The sequence below is a fragment of the Lissotriton helveticus genome, chromosome 10 (genome assembly GCF_964261635.1).
Source record: "Lissotriton helveticus chromosome 10, aLisHel1.1, whole genome shotgun sequence".
In the NCBI taxonomy this organism is placed as follows: domain Eukaryota; kingdom Metazoa; phylum Chordata; class Amphibia; order Caudata; family Salamandridae; genus Lissotriton; species Lissotriton helveticus.
Genome location: NC_136071.1, coordinates 204,299,669 through 204,313,962, shown reverse-complemented (window position 1 = coordinate 204,313,962; position 14,294 = coordinate 204,299,669). Strand labels below are relative to the sequence as shown.

The 14,294-nt window shown below is 47.1% G+C and overlaps 1 protein-coding gene across 3 annotated transcripts in view; it reads right to left on the bottom strand.

Moving 5' to 3' along the window:
* The window catches only part of RSPH10B (radial spoke head 10 homolog B), a 517,038-nt gene that overhangs the window by 428,832 nt on the left and 73,912 nt on the right, over window positions 1–14,294 (bottom strand). For all 3 annotated transcript variants that reach the window (XM_078665151.1, XM_078665153.1, XM_078665152.1), the window contains exon 6: window positions 13,152–13,237. In XM_078665151.1, the coding sequence (XP_078521277.1) occupies window positions 13,152–13,237 (86 nt within the window). The remainder of the gene's footprint in view (window positions 1–13,151; window positions 13,238–14,294) is intronic.

Sequence of the window (14,294 nt, the reverse complement as noted above, 5' to 3'; positions counted from 1 at the left end):
AAGACAACATCCAGGGATAGTAACCACCTACAGCGTGGGCAAGCTCTGCCTTCAATGGCTACAAACGTCCACACTGGCTGAAATTAAGCAACACCTAACTTTACTTACAGAAGGTGCTGACTTGCGTGATTTCATATAGGGACCACGCAAACAGCGTCAAAAACGTTTCATAGCAGCCTCTATATATGCAGCTTATAACGAAGTTTGGAAAGTAACTCAAATTGAGACAGCAGAAAAAATACGGGAAATTGACCGTATTAATTTGGAAAAATCACTTTCTGTGGTGGACAATGGGTTAATGACTCTGTCCTCCAGAATATATTCTCTGGACAGCATTGTGTCTTCAGCAATCGATATAATATCGCAAGACTTACTGATGTTACAACACGGTCAGTCCCAATTGCGTTCTATTGTACAGCTTGGCTGGACGTTACAAAATCTGCATTCTGGCTATGTGCCCTGGCGTTTAATCAACACAACGTCATTATTTAATATCTTTAACCTCACTGATAAACAAATCAGTTTGGCACAGAAGGGTGCTGACTATACAATTCTGAGCATTGAAAAACTTGAGAGATTACCATTGACAATGTCAGAACGACCTGTCATTGAATGGATAATACATGGAATAATAAATATTCCGATAACTACTTTCCAGTTTCAATTCTGCCAAAAATATATACAGGCAGGCCAGTATGAAAGGTTGGGTAAAGGATACATTAAGTCAATATGGAACTTGCCCTATACACACGAATGTGTAAGTAATAAAGGCCACAAAGTGTTTCTCAGTGGCGATAATTGTGCAAGATCACTAAGTGGTACACTTCTGTGTCAGGGTATTAGTTTGCACGGAGCCTGTGAAGGGACTTCAAATAACCTTTCATGTTACCAGCTAGGCACACCTGCAACACGAATAGAACCATTCTTTAGGAGACTCTCGAACGGGAGTTACATTCTAATAGTAGATCGCAGATGTTGTAGTTTGCTGCCCGGAAAACCTTATCTCATAACTGTGACTAGGAAGGTCATGTGCTGTGAACATGTATTGTTCCCCAGCGATTCTCCAGACAGGGAGGCAAGGTTATGGCCCGATTTGAAAATTGCTTCTATTCGAATAGATACTTTAAGCAGAATGAAGACTGTGCTCCTACAGACGCCGACAAGGCTCACGTCATCAAAAGAAACGTATGATCTCCAAGTTGCAAGGACAACAGAAGAGATTCATTCATTATTATCAACTAATTCCCCCATACATTTCGCAGAAATACTGAACGAAATCTTAAATATTTCTGATACCACTGGTATCTCCAGTGTATTTAAAGCAGTGTTTTCGGGTGCTTTAACTCCATTCAAAGCCATCCTGGGTATTTTTCCAGACTTTGTCCATTCCAATTTTGGCGGACTTCCTCTCCTTTTAGGACTAGTAGCGGGTATTCTATTTTTGATCCTGTTATTTCGCTATGGCAAACCATGTCACAGACAAAACACCTGCGACAAGGGAAGAAATGATCCTAGCCATTGGCTACCGGGACCGGGTAACTAAAATCCTTGGACTATCCCGGCTTAGAGACCTGAACATGACCTGGTTTCTTTCATTTAGACCAATGTGGCAAAGTTGTGTTATGCCTGTATTAAGGTGCTTGCTATGCGGCAAAGAATGCGTGTTGGACACCTGTCTGGCACTACAATCGGATGTGCCAATGGACGCAGATACCTTGTTGGGTCCGGTAACGGCTCATGCATTGTGCTGTCCCCAGCGGCTACCAATCCTGATGACGGCATTCGTGGAGTCTTCACCACTACGATTGAGGGGTAGTGAAGTACAAGATGAAAGCAGCATCAATCAGGTACGACCTTCAGTCAGCTATGCTGATCAAAACATCAATGGAGGCAATCATGCTCAGGCTCATGAATGCATGGTAACTACTTTTTCCGAATTAGTGGAACTTACGCAAGAAGCTGTTGACAGTTTTTTCAACAGTCTAAATGATATGATGTTTTCACCAGAGCAGCAGGAATAACTTTGAGCAAACTAGCACTCGGAGTTCCCCACATCCTGAATTTGGCCTTCAACTTTTTAAAGAAAAGCGATATGAAAAATGTTCTCATCATTTTTTTCAGACTGCAAGCATTTTTTCCCCAATTCCAAAATATTTACGATTTTTGGGACACTTATCTTCTGCTTAAAGTAGACATTATTCTTAGAGAACTAAATTTCTATTTTAGGTAGTCACGAGACATTCGCTATCCTCTAGCACTATTATACATAACTTTATGATTGTGATGAAATGGTCTCGCATTCTTTTTTCTGTATTAAGAGCCATTTCATGTGTGGTTTTCGCATTTATTCATGCTGAATTTAAAAATATGCATTATATGTTTAGCATTATTAGACTGCTTGTGCATATAGTACACGTGATAGTACATGTGATTGTGTTTCATATATTTTATAATTCCAATTTTCTGAATACATATGATTGTATTTTGGGGTGGTACGGTATACACAAACGCTATTGGTTTCACTATGCCTAGATTTGTAAATATGGACATAGTCTACGTGGAGTGGGTGTGATGTATTCCTATAGGTACTGTATCGATTCCCCTATTCCTGACCCTGGTTTGGTTAATAATTAACTAGCAGCCATCCAACGGTGCAAAAACCATTATCTGATTAAGCCACACCACGGCACAGAAGCGCGTTATCTGATTAGGTCATAACGCATGCCATCTAATTAGACAAGCGATATTCCTCCCCTGATAAGGCATACGGAGTTCTCAAAACAAATCAAACCTACAGCGACCTGGGAAATTCCCATAACCATTGTTTTGATTTCACCGAGAACTTCAGCAAAAGAATGTGCGAACGAGCCCGTTCATATGACATCCTTATTGACGTATATATGTCCATCCTTACGTCAATCTCGGCACCTTTCAGGTATAAATATTACCAACATTGCCTTAAGCAAACACATGCGGTGGTGACGAGATCGGAGCAGCGAGACGTGCTGAGGAGCCCAGCAGAGAGCGAAGCCCACAGACGCTGCCCCGCCTTCCTGACGCGCTGAGAACGAGACACTGCCTTTCTCCTGCCGAGAAATCCAGCTCCGGCGCTTCCATGCAGCCCTCGCAGGCAGCTGGAATATCAAGACCTGGGATAAGAGATACCAGCCCTCCATCATTCTAGATCTCAGGTACAGAACTGAATAACCCCTTGCAGAGAATTCTCAAATCAGTCCCTTGGCAAAACAAACTTAACTTAAACTGCTACTTATCTACTCCCGCCCACGTATTAGGCTTAGGTCAGGTACATTGGGGTAGGCGTGGTTAGAAGCACCAGTTGAGTACGATTAGTCAAATGTATATATGTATGTATCTATTTTATCCATTTTAAAGTATCATATGGCTCAGAAACCATATCCATGCTTTTACAGTATTATTTTATAATTCTGTCTCTACTGTATGCACTTTACTTAACTACAAGTATTGCAATAATAGCGATTCATTTCTCTTGTATGAGAAAAGAGACTGATCAATAAATAACATCTTTTATTGAACCACGCCCATCTCTTATTTATCTACAAACTGGTGAAACTAAGAATGCACATACTGACTGAGTAAAATAAGTTGTCTATTGTTTTCACACGACTCTAGAGATACACTCTTGATTAGGGGAGAGCAAAGTTGGCATGTTCTATGGTTGTCAGAAACTAAATCCCTTCTTGTCTATCCAGGGAGGTTAAAATCCTCCTTGTCTATTCGAGAAAGTTTCTAGTGAACTCTGAGATAGCTGGCAAACACAAACCTTTAAGTCTAATATCGTCGGTAGAAGACCTAGTTAACCTCTGCCCTAGGTCTATACTATTGAAGATATTATTCCAATGCGCAGAGCCTATTGGGATAATAGGAACTACACTACACATTAGCACCAATTCGTGGCATTGGTTAGGGTCCCTCGGACGTTACCCTCTAGGCTCCTCACTTACCAACCCTCGACCCCCTCCTATAGTATCATGGTGTGTCTAATTTCGTATACCCCTTTCCCCACTATGTCCCAAATGTGTGTTACACCTTGTCCCCCTCTTCATCTGACAAGTCCTGATCATCTACTGGTAGGGGATCACAAATCTCCCCTCTGTATTCATTCCATTTGGTCCAGATTTTATGCCATTTCCCTGGACACGCCCTGCCAGAGTAAACCGCTCTCTCCGTCACCATAACTCTGTCCATGTGGAGGCACCATTGTGTCTTAGTTGGCACGTCCGCCGCCCCCCATTTCTGTGCTATGTCTCGTTTCGCTATTATCAAGCCCACTGTGACACAAGTCCGACCGTGTCTGGACAAATCAGTGGGTTCCCATATATTTAACAGGCACCTACGTGGTTCAGGCAGTAAAGAGATCTCCATCGCTTGTGACAGCGTACGCAGTATTTGCTTCCAGAACTCTTAGATGAGAGGGCAGTCCCAAATAGTGTGGTAAAAGGTGCCCTCCTCCCCGCACCCACGCAAGCAGAAAGGGTGTTGTGCTCTATTAATGCGGTGTAGCAGTGTCCTAGTGTAGTATATCCTGTGTAAAACTTTTAATTGCACTAGTCTCAGTCTTGCGGAGATGCCTACTTCCTTGGGCGATGCCATCGCTTCGTTCCATGCCTGTTCGTCCAACTCACACGTGTCACCCTCCCATTTCTCTTTCAATAGGGTCATTGGGTCCGGCATGTTGTTAAGTAGTTTACGGTATGTAAGTGATGTCGCACGGTCGGTCATAAACTCTGTGAGGAGGCGGTACTCGAGCGGGGAGGATTCTGGCAATTCCTCGTCAGGGGGTACGACCGCGAGCATCGCATGTTTGATCTGTATGTACCTGTACAATTCCCTCTCTCCCATGTCGTATAACGCCCTCAACCTATCGAAAGGTATCACACCTCCCCTTTCCCAGAGGTCCCCCACCGTGGATATCCCTATAGTATCCCAATGTGAAAAACCTTTGCTGTTTCTCATGTTACCTAGAGCTCGGGAGTCCCACAGTGGAGTAAGTTTGGTCAGTTTCCCCTTCCAGCCTAGTGCCGCTGTCGCCGTATGCCACAGCGTCGCAGTCAGTCTAGTGGGACCCACCAATGTGTTAAGTGTGCGACGGTCGTATAACGGGGCCAGCAGACCAACCGCACCCAGTTGTGCCCTGTCCGCTCGGAATGCCGGTTCAGTTTGCGGAGTATGCAACCAAAGGTTGATAGGCTTCAGTTGCGCCGCCCAATAATACAATTTCAAATTAGGCAACGCAATTCCGCCATCATACCAGCCCCTATGTAGCTTGGGTTGCGCAATGCGTGCCGGGAGGTTCCCCCATAAAAGGGTCGAAACCAATGCTGCGACTTTCTGAAAAAATCTCGGGGTCACCGGGTAGGGAGCATTTTCAAGGACATACAAAAACCGGGGCAAGGACATCATTTTGTATAATGCTGCCCTCCCCAGCAGCGTTAGGGGCAGTCCAGCCCAGAACTTAACATCCTGTTTGAGTCGCGCCATAGGAGGTCCCAGGTTTTTATCTATAAATTCTGCTGGATCCTTCGTAACATGAATACCTAAGTATTTGAAGGAGGATCCCGCAGTCCTTAGGGGGCAGTCCATCGGTAACGCTGGAGCCGGGCCCTTCAGGACATGCATCTCAGACTTGTTCCAGTTCAGCGCATACCCCGATACTGTACCATGGCTGTCACAGAGATGCAGGAGTGCTGGTATCCCTTGTTCCGGGTTAGTCAAGTAAACTAGCATGTCATCTGCGTAGAGGGAAAGCCGGTCCTCCCAGCCCTCCTCCCAACGTAGTCCCGTCAGTAGCGGGGAGGTCCTTATTAACGTGGCTAGAGGTTCGAGGGATAGCGCAAAGAGCAACGGTGAGAGGGGACAACCCTGTCGGGTGCCTCTCCCCAGACGGAACGTTCGGGAGATATGGCCATTTGCTACCACCTGCGCTACCGGGTCTGCATATAGCAACTTAATCCAAGCGATGAACTTGGGGCCGAACCCCAGACGAGTCAGGACCTCAAACAAGTAGTTCCATTCTACGAGGTCAAAGGCCATTCTGGCATCCAGGGTCAGAATTACCGCTGGTGTAGATAACGAGTCTGCCCTAGCCAGTGCCCCATGTAATCTACGCAGATTTAGCGCTGTGTTTCTGTGTGGCATAAAGCCGGACTGGTCCGGATGTATGAGGTCAGGCAGATGTGGCAGAATCCTAGTCGCCAAGAGTTTGGCGAGGATTTTGGTTTCCGCGTTAAGCAACGACATGGGCCGGTATGAGGAGCATTCCTCCGGCGGTTTCCCCGGCTTGGGGATAGCGACGATCGTGGCTAATCTCTGATCTGGTGGAAGTACTCCCTTCTCTAAACATTCCTTGAATATCGCAAATAGATGCGTACTTAGGTTTTCCGATGCCGCTTGGTACCATTCAATAGGTATGCCATTCGGACCTAGCGCCTTGCCCGGGTTCAAGGCATTTATAGCCCGCTGAATCTCATCTTCAGTGATGTCTGTGTCTAAGTCCGTTGCCGCCTCCGCAGATAGCGTCTGGACCTCTATATGTTCTAGAGCCTCTCTTGCCATCTCAGGTGTTATTAAGTGCTCAGGGTATAGACCCCTTCATAGTGGGTCGCGAGCGTTTCCACTATTCGTTCCGGCTTCGTGTGTAACACTCCCCCGCCATCCCTCACTTGTTGGATTCCTCTAGAGCTGCCTCCTTTCTTATCGAGCCATGCCAGCATCTTGCCCGCCTTATCCCCAACCTCGTAAATCCTATTCTGAGTGTCCGCTATATGCCCCTTAACCTGGGTCCATAAATGGTCTGTGTAAAGCTGCTGTTGGATATCAAGTGTGTGTTGCGAGGTCGGGGTAGGGTGCATTTTGTGTGTTAATGTCAGTTCCTGTAGTGTCAATTCCAATTTGGTCAGCTCTCGCGCTTCTTCCCGCTTATAGCCCGTAATTGAGTTCGTGGCTTGGCCCCTTAGTACCGTCTTGTATGCCTCCCAAACAGTTTCTGAGGAGCGTACTGAACCCGTGTTTTCAGTGAAGTACAGTGCCGTCATCTTCTTGAGTGCCTTGCGGACTTGAGGAATTCTGAGGTATGTGGCGTGTATGGGATAAACTCGTGTACGTGCCTTCTCATGTGTGGATATCGTCAGAGTGACCGGGGAGTGGTCCGAGATGCCCCTGGGGTGAATTTCCACGGTGTCAATGTGTTGGATGCCGTGTCCTAGGGTCAGGAAGTGGTCAATTCTCGACATGCTGCCGTGTACTGCAGAGTGAAAGGTATATTGTTTAGCGTGAGGGTGTGTATGTCTCCATATATCAATTAGGCCCATAGCAGTCAAAAAGCGCTGGAAGCGAGAGGGCCCCCCTGCAGAAGGTGTCGCCGGGAATCTATCTAATTGTGTGTCGATGATGGCATTGAAGTCTCCCCCAAGAATAACGTCCCCCTCGGGGAGGGTCAGCAAAAAGTCTGCCAGTTTCGGCAGCTGCACTGAGTGGAGTGCGGGGGGGATGTAGACGGAAACCAAATTAAGGAGCCTACCCTCCCACTGTCCCTGCATCGCCGCGAAACAGCCTAGATCATCAGCCCTAGTTTGCAATGGAATGAACTTGGAGGACTTTTGGATTAGGATACCTGTTCCCCTGGATCCTGAGGTAAAGTCAGAGTGTATTACCATTTTATACCCTTTCCTATCTAATGCTTTGGAAGCCCCCCCTGTTAAGTGCGTCCCTTGTAACAGTGCTATCGTGGGTTTCTGCCGTTTTAGCGCGGTAAGCACTAGACCCCTTTTCACCTTATCACCCAACCCTCGCACATTCCATGTCAGTACTTTCAGGGACCGGTCTCGCGGGCCCGGGTCATCCCCATTCGCAGTGAGTGGTGTTTCGTCCGCCATTCGTGAGTATGAAGGTGTTGGTGTAAACAACCTGACACCGAGCACAAAAGCTATCTATACAGCCCTTCAGTAAATTGCAGAGGATCCTCACCGAGGAGTTAGACCTGCTTCGTGAATGTTCAAACATATTTAAATCGACCATGTGCAACATAATTTCCCTCGACCAAACCTGTGTGTTCCAAACCACATCAAAACAGTCCCCCCCCATACCCCCCCTCCCTGCCTCCCTGCTTAACGGACTTCCAACTGCCCGCCTCTTCAACTGAGCAGAGTGCTTAACCCCTCCCATAACCAGAGTACTTGCGTGTAAGGGGGAGAGCGTCTCCCCGAGCAGGCGGCATCCCTGCTCACATCCGGGGCTAACCAGGCCAGCGTCCGCCCGTAACTGTAAGATTCTATATCTAAAGACAAGAGACAGCGACCTTAATTGTCCTTCCAAAGCCCGGGTCATTCTCCATCAGCCTCCGTGAATTCCTGGGTCGGGGATCGTCCCGCTCCCCCTCTGCCCGATGTCTGCGACCCTGTCCGGCTGTCATCTCGGCGTCCGTGAGTCTGTCTGTTAGTTCTCCGAGGCTGGTCCATAGTGCGCCAGCCCTCGAGCCAGTCTCTTGCCGCATCCGGTGAATCGAAGAACCAGACCTTTTTGTCTGCCACCACTCGGAGCCGGGCTGGGAACAGCATTGAATAAGGCAACTCTTTTTCTCTCAATGTTTTTTTTACTTCAAGGAATGTTCTTCTCCTCCGTGAGACCTCCGCTGTGTAGTCAGGGAAAAAGGACACTCTGGAATTCTGAATCTGAATGGCTGGGGCCACTCTGGCCGCCTGAAGGATGGCGTCCCTATCCCTAAAGTTAAAAAGTCTTGCCAGTATCGGTCTCGGTGGGCCTCCGGTCTTCGGCTTCCGCCCTGGCACTCTATGCGCCCTCTCCACTGAGAAGAAATGTGACAGGCATTTGGGCTGGAGCTGAGTTTTGATCATGTCCTCCACATACAGGTCCATCGCTCCAGTAGTTTCAGATTCCGGCACTCCCAAGATGCGGACGTTATTCCTCCGTGAGCGCCCTTCCTGATCGTCCAGCTTGTCTCTAAGTATCTTGTTGTCCGCTTGTAGCTTGCCCATCTTGATTTTTAGTTCTGGAACATCCTCCACTAGGGATTTGGTTACTACTTCGACTTGCTTTACCCTTTCGTTCATCTTCTGGAGGTCTGCACGTATTAAGGTGACTTCAGTCGCTGTCGCCCCCACCGTTTCCTGTACCTGCGCCAATGCTGCCATCACGTCGTCCAGCGTGGCCTTCTTTGTTCCTTCGGTGTCCGGCATCTTCCCCACAGGTTTGCGTTGTTCTTGAGGTGGAGTCTGCCTATCATAGGCGAATTTGTTGAGTTTACCCTGTGTGGTGGTGTGCCTGGGGCCCCTGTTCCCCATGCTGTACGGCCAGTGACTGCGCTAATCACCAACAGGGGCTCGACACCTGATCCGGGAAGGGATCCCACTCGTGACTCCTGAGTGGTGTCTGCGTCGTGGACCCCGCGGTCACTTCGTGACGTGCGACAGAGGTCCCCCCTCGCGTACACCTGTTGTCCGGTCCCTTAGTTATTGGTGGGGCAGGCTCTGTTAGGACCTCGTTTAAGTTTATATCAATCGGGGTGTCACTCCCGCCCCTCTCGTGTGTCGCACACCTTTAATCCCTTTCTACTGTCTCCGAACAAAGTCCCATCGTAGCAAACCTCCGAGCCTAATGAGGAAACAGAGGGTAAGGGCTGGGTGTAATGAGAGCCCCCGGTGCTATCTGCCGCGCCGGCGAGCAATAGGGCCGGAGCGTATCTTCCAGCTCCATGTGGTAATTGCTCAGGCTGCCGTGTATAGTCCCAGTCCCAGTCACGGGAAAAAAGGGGGGGGTCCAAACACTCACGATTCGCCGGCACGCAGTGTGTATCCCCGGAGGCCTACAGAGCTCGCTGGTGATCCCCGTCGGTCCGGATGGATTCTTCCCGATCCACACACGCGGCGTCCTCTTCCGTGGGTCTGTGCACACGTCTCTCGTGGCAGCGCCCGGTCTTAGAACCATCGGCCAGTCCGCTCAGGCAGTGCGGGAACCCCACGGCGGTGCGTCGGCAAGCCGGTCGGAGGTCCGATACTTCCGGTCCACGGCACCCGTCACCGGACCACTTCCGCCCGGATTAGAGTGTCTGCCACACCGCTGCTTTGAGAAGGACAGCAGGCCCCTCCTCACGTCTGTCCCGGGAGTCGACCGTCGGGCTGCCGCTGCCTCAGAACAGCCTCGGTAGGTGCCGCACGGATACCAGACCCGGTCCGCCCTAACAGAATGATAAATTTGGCGGATGGTAACTGCGGATTAATGTGAGATGCCGCCTCTCTGTGGGAGCCTCCCTAAGCTGCGGCCGCCATCGTTGGCTGCTAGCCACGCCCCCCCTAAACCGTCATTTTTAATACATATAAGCCCCTCCTAGGGTAGGCCGAAACTCCCCACAGGGCAGGGTGTAATGTATTTAAAAAGTAGATCATGCAAGTTTGAGTTTTACATGTCCTGTTAGTGAAAAACTGTCAAATTCGTTTTTCACTACTGCAAGGCCTACCTGTCCCATAGGATAACATTGGAGCTACCTTATTACATTTAATATGATGTAACTTCATGGTAAAAGGTAACCAGTTCATCTTTGGTGTCTTAGGAATTGTAATGGAAAATCATCTCTAATGGTGAAGTTGGATTTGAAATTACAATTCTGAAAATGCACTTTTACAAAATTGGCATTTTCCTGCCTTAGAAATGTAGTCCCTGCAGACAGTCTCTGGGTCGCGTGATTTGATGTAGCTCACAGCGGGGCTTTGTGTATTCCCATAGACAGCCACCCACAATAGAGGGCTTAGGGGTGCCTGTATGGGACATCACTGGCTGGATGAGAGGGCGGAGCTGGGCACAGCTCTACTTACACTTGAATAGGCTCTCCTGCCTCCACACAAAGGGCAGCATACCCCCTGCAGTTAGTCTGGAGCCAGGACAAAGGAGGCAGGAAACCTCTGAACTTCAAATGAAAAGATTTAGAAGATTGTATCACTTCAAAGGAGGCACCTGGTATAAATATTGCACCTCAGACACCAACTCTTTAGTACACCTATGGGCCTGTGGAGACTCTGCCAGGAAGACGGACTGTTGTTCTGCTGAAAGGACTGCCACTCTGCTGGACTGATGCCCGGCTGGACTACTGCCTAGCTGGATTAATGCCTTGCCAGATTACTGCCCTGCTGCCTTCCTGCCTGAGTCAGATGGATTGGACCTGTACCTGAAACCAGGACTCCCAGAGTGACTCCAAAGGCTAGCCTGCTGGCCTCCTGTTCAGAGCCACGGGGATATAACAGGCTCCCAATCATCTGAACCAGCACCCAGATGCAGCCGGAGCCATCCCCTGACCCCCAAGTGGTGCCCCTGAGGTCCTGGAACCTTGATGTGTCCTCAGTGGAGTTGTATTGAAGTTTTTGGGCTCTTCACAACTGTGTAGGGACTTATTGGTGCCAAAACATTGTCACTTGCACTGTCTGCCAAAGCGAAGTTCTGTCAACCCAACTCTTTGTGCTATAGCATTGACCGCTCATGTAGAGAACCACGCGAAGCTCCAACCTGACCGTTTGCGATGTCAACACAATCTTCGTACTACAGCAATGACTGCCTGCAACACCAGGCCTGATCTTCGCCCTCACATCGACGACTGTCCATGATGCTTCCCTGCTCATAGCGGCCCCCACCACTCTTTGCGCTGGACTGAAAAGTTAACTTTTCAGCTGGACTAACCTGGTCCCTGTATCCGGACCCATGCTCCATAGTGGCCGGCCTGAACTTGTGACTTTCTCAAAGGCTGTTGGCGCTATTTTCTCTTAAATCTTTCAAATTGCATATATCCAGTTCTACTGATTGCATTTAGCTTGTTTTGGTGTCAAAAAATGTATTACAGTTTGCTCTATCGTTCCTAATTGGTGTTGGAGTTTTCCTGTGTTGTGTTATCACTTAATTTCTGTTTGAAGTGCTGCATAAATACTTTATGCATTGCCTCTAAGTTAAGCCTGACTGCTCTGTGCCAACCTGCCCAGAGGTTTTGAGCACAGATTAATTTGGGGTTAGCTTGTGCTTCGCCCTGACAAGGATTGTGGTTGCTGCTAGAGTAGGGTTTCACCCCCCTCAGCCAGTAACCTAATTTCTTACACTCAAAGAACCTTTGTTCATCCTGACATTGGAAAAGATATAAAGACCCAAATAAAATGCAAACTTGTGCGACCATGGGCCATGGGCCCCAGCGCACTCCTGAGCTTGGCAGCTGGGCACAGAAAAATAAACTGAAGCTGTTGGATGAAGTGGCACAACATATTTATTTATTAGGATACCATCACATCTAACTAGATTTAAGTAATGACAATGACACACTTTGGCTAAATGATATCAGTAGAAGCCCAAGGCACCCCACACACCTTCAATTCCCAGCATCATGACAGTGGATTAAGGAAACATGGAGTAAAAAGACCTGTCTTCAAAAGGTGAGAAATATCTAAACGCAATACACTTGACCACTTCAAATGAAAATGTACAATCATGATTGTAATCTGTCAGTTAAAGACAGCCTTGTGGTCACATAACTGCTGGGAGATAGTTGTACTTGAGGAGGTTGGAATTCTTTACCATCCATCTTGAATTTAACAATTTCTTACAGATGGTGGAGCCAATGTTTTATTAGAACACTGGAATGTTGAGAGCTTCATTGAAGACACTCGAGTAGCTCAGGGCTTAATAACTGGTATAAGCCTCCTGCGCCGACATTCCGGTGTTTGTGTTTCTTTTTCTCTCTTTTTAATTTACTACATTCTACCCTCAGTGGGTTAACTGTTCTAATAGCCTTATAGCTCTTCTGCCTCGGGCTATACTAGATGTTGAAGGCCCTCTTCCTTGGTATAGCCCTTTGCAGTGGGCTATAATAGCTCTCCTTTATTTAGCACAATGCCAGTGCCCAGAGGGGACAGGCGTTCTGTGATATAAATGCATGAAGTGTTAATGTCAGGTCTTTTTACCTTGTTAAAGGAACAAAACACACCTATAATGTGAAACCATAGACACATTATATAAGGATTTTTCTGGCTAGGTCACTGAGAACTACAAAGTATCATATCTGGTTAATGCAATCAATTTAACGATCATCTCAACTGCAATGAAAAAATAAAGTAGATTATACATACCATCTGACTCCCCAACCACTTTTGAAATTTTTCACCCAATTTCCTTCATACCAAGACGTTCCATCTTCAGAATAATAAATTGTACCCTGAAGATAAAAAACATTGTTGAGCCAAAGCGTTTAGAAAGTCTCTAGCTATGACTTTCATCACCACTGCCTTCTCACTACCACATTTTCCCATTCTATTTTAAACCCTATAATAAGCATATTTGAGGAAATTATTTTTTAAATTAGACCCTCTTTCTCAAAATTTTCATGAAATTTCAAAATTATGGACTGACCACATTTTGTGGCACGAATAAGAAAAAATATGATCACAAAACAGTAGGTATTAGGGCAATTTTGTTTCAATGGCATAAGCATTTGGACCTCCTAAAATGTCTTGTGCAAGTAGCCTCATGCATTACTGACAAAAACTATAATTGTAATAGTTATACCTAACATCAGGTTCGAATGCGAGACTATGTTGCTATGGCCAACATATATCCAAAAATGGTCATAAATGTATAGGCCAGACCACTTCAGATTTGCAACCATCTCTAACGTTTGCAGGACATTTGAAAATAATACATTTAGGCACATCTGTTGCAACCACAACATCACCACGAACTAGAGAGTCTGAAAAATGCAGAAAACAAACAATGATGACAGGTGCTTTGGACTTCAGCCTGGTAGTATGGCTTCCGGATTAAACCAGTTACTCGGTTAACATTTTCTATTAAATAAATTGTGCATGATATTGAAATTAAGCTACATATAAGTTAATGATAACGAAGAAGTAATCGGAACTAGAAAAGGAATGATGTGCAGCCAAAATAGGTGAATGTTATTCCTGCAGTAAGTCAGCTACAATGTCTCTATGCCCAAGTCATGTTGCAAATTCCTACAACAATGAGCCTTTTTGAGGTCATATGGTCCCCTGCTTCGTCTATCCAAATCGCACATTACTGATCCATGACAGTCAATTCCAGGAGCGGCCCTTGCAGGTAGGCGCGGTGAGGCCGAGTGGGGGGAAGGGGGATTTGACAGACGGGGAGGAGGGGAAATTAAATAAATAACTAATTTTCCCTCATCGTCGTCTGTCGAATCAAGGCCCCACCGCACTTACCGGTACTGATCGCTCCTCGTCAATTTCCATGACTGT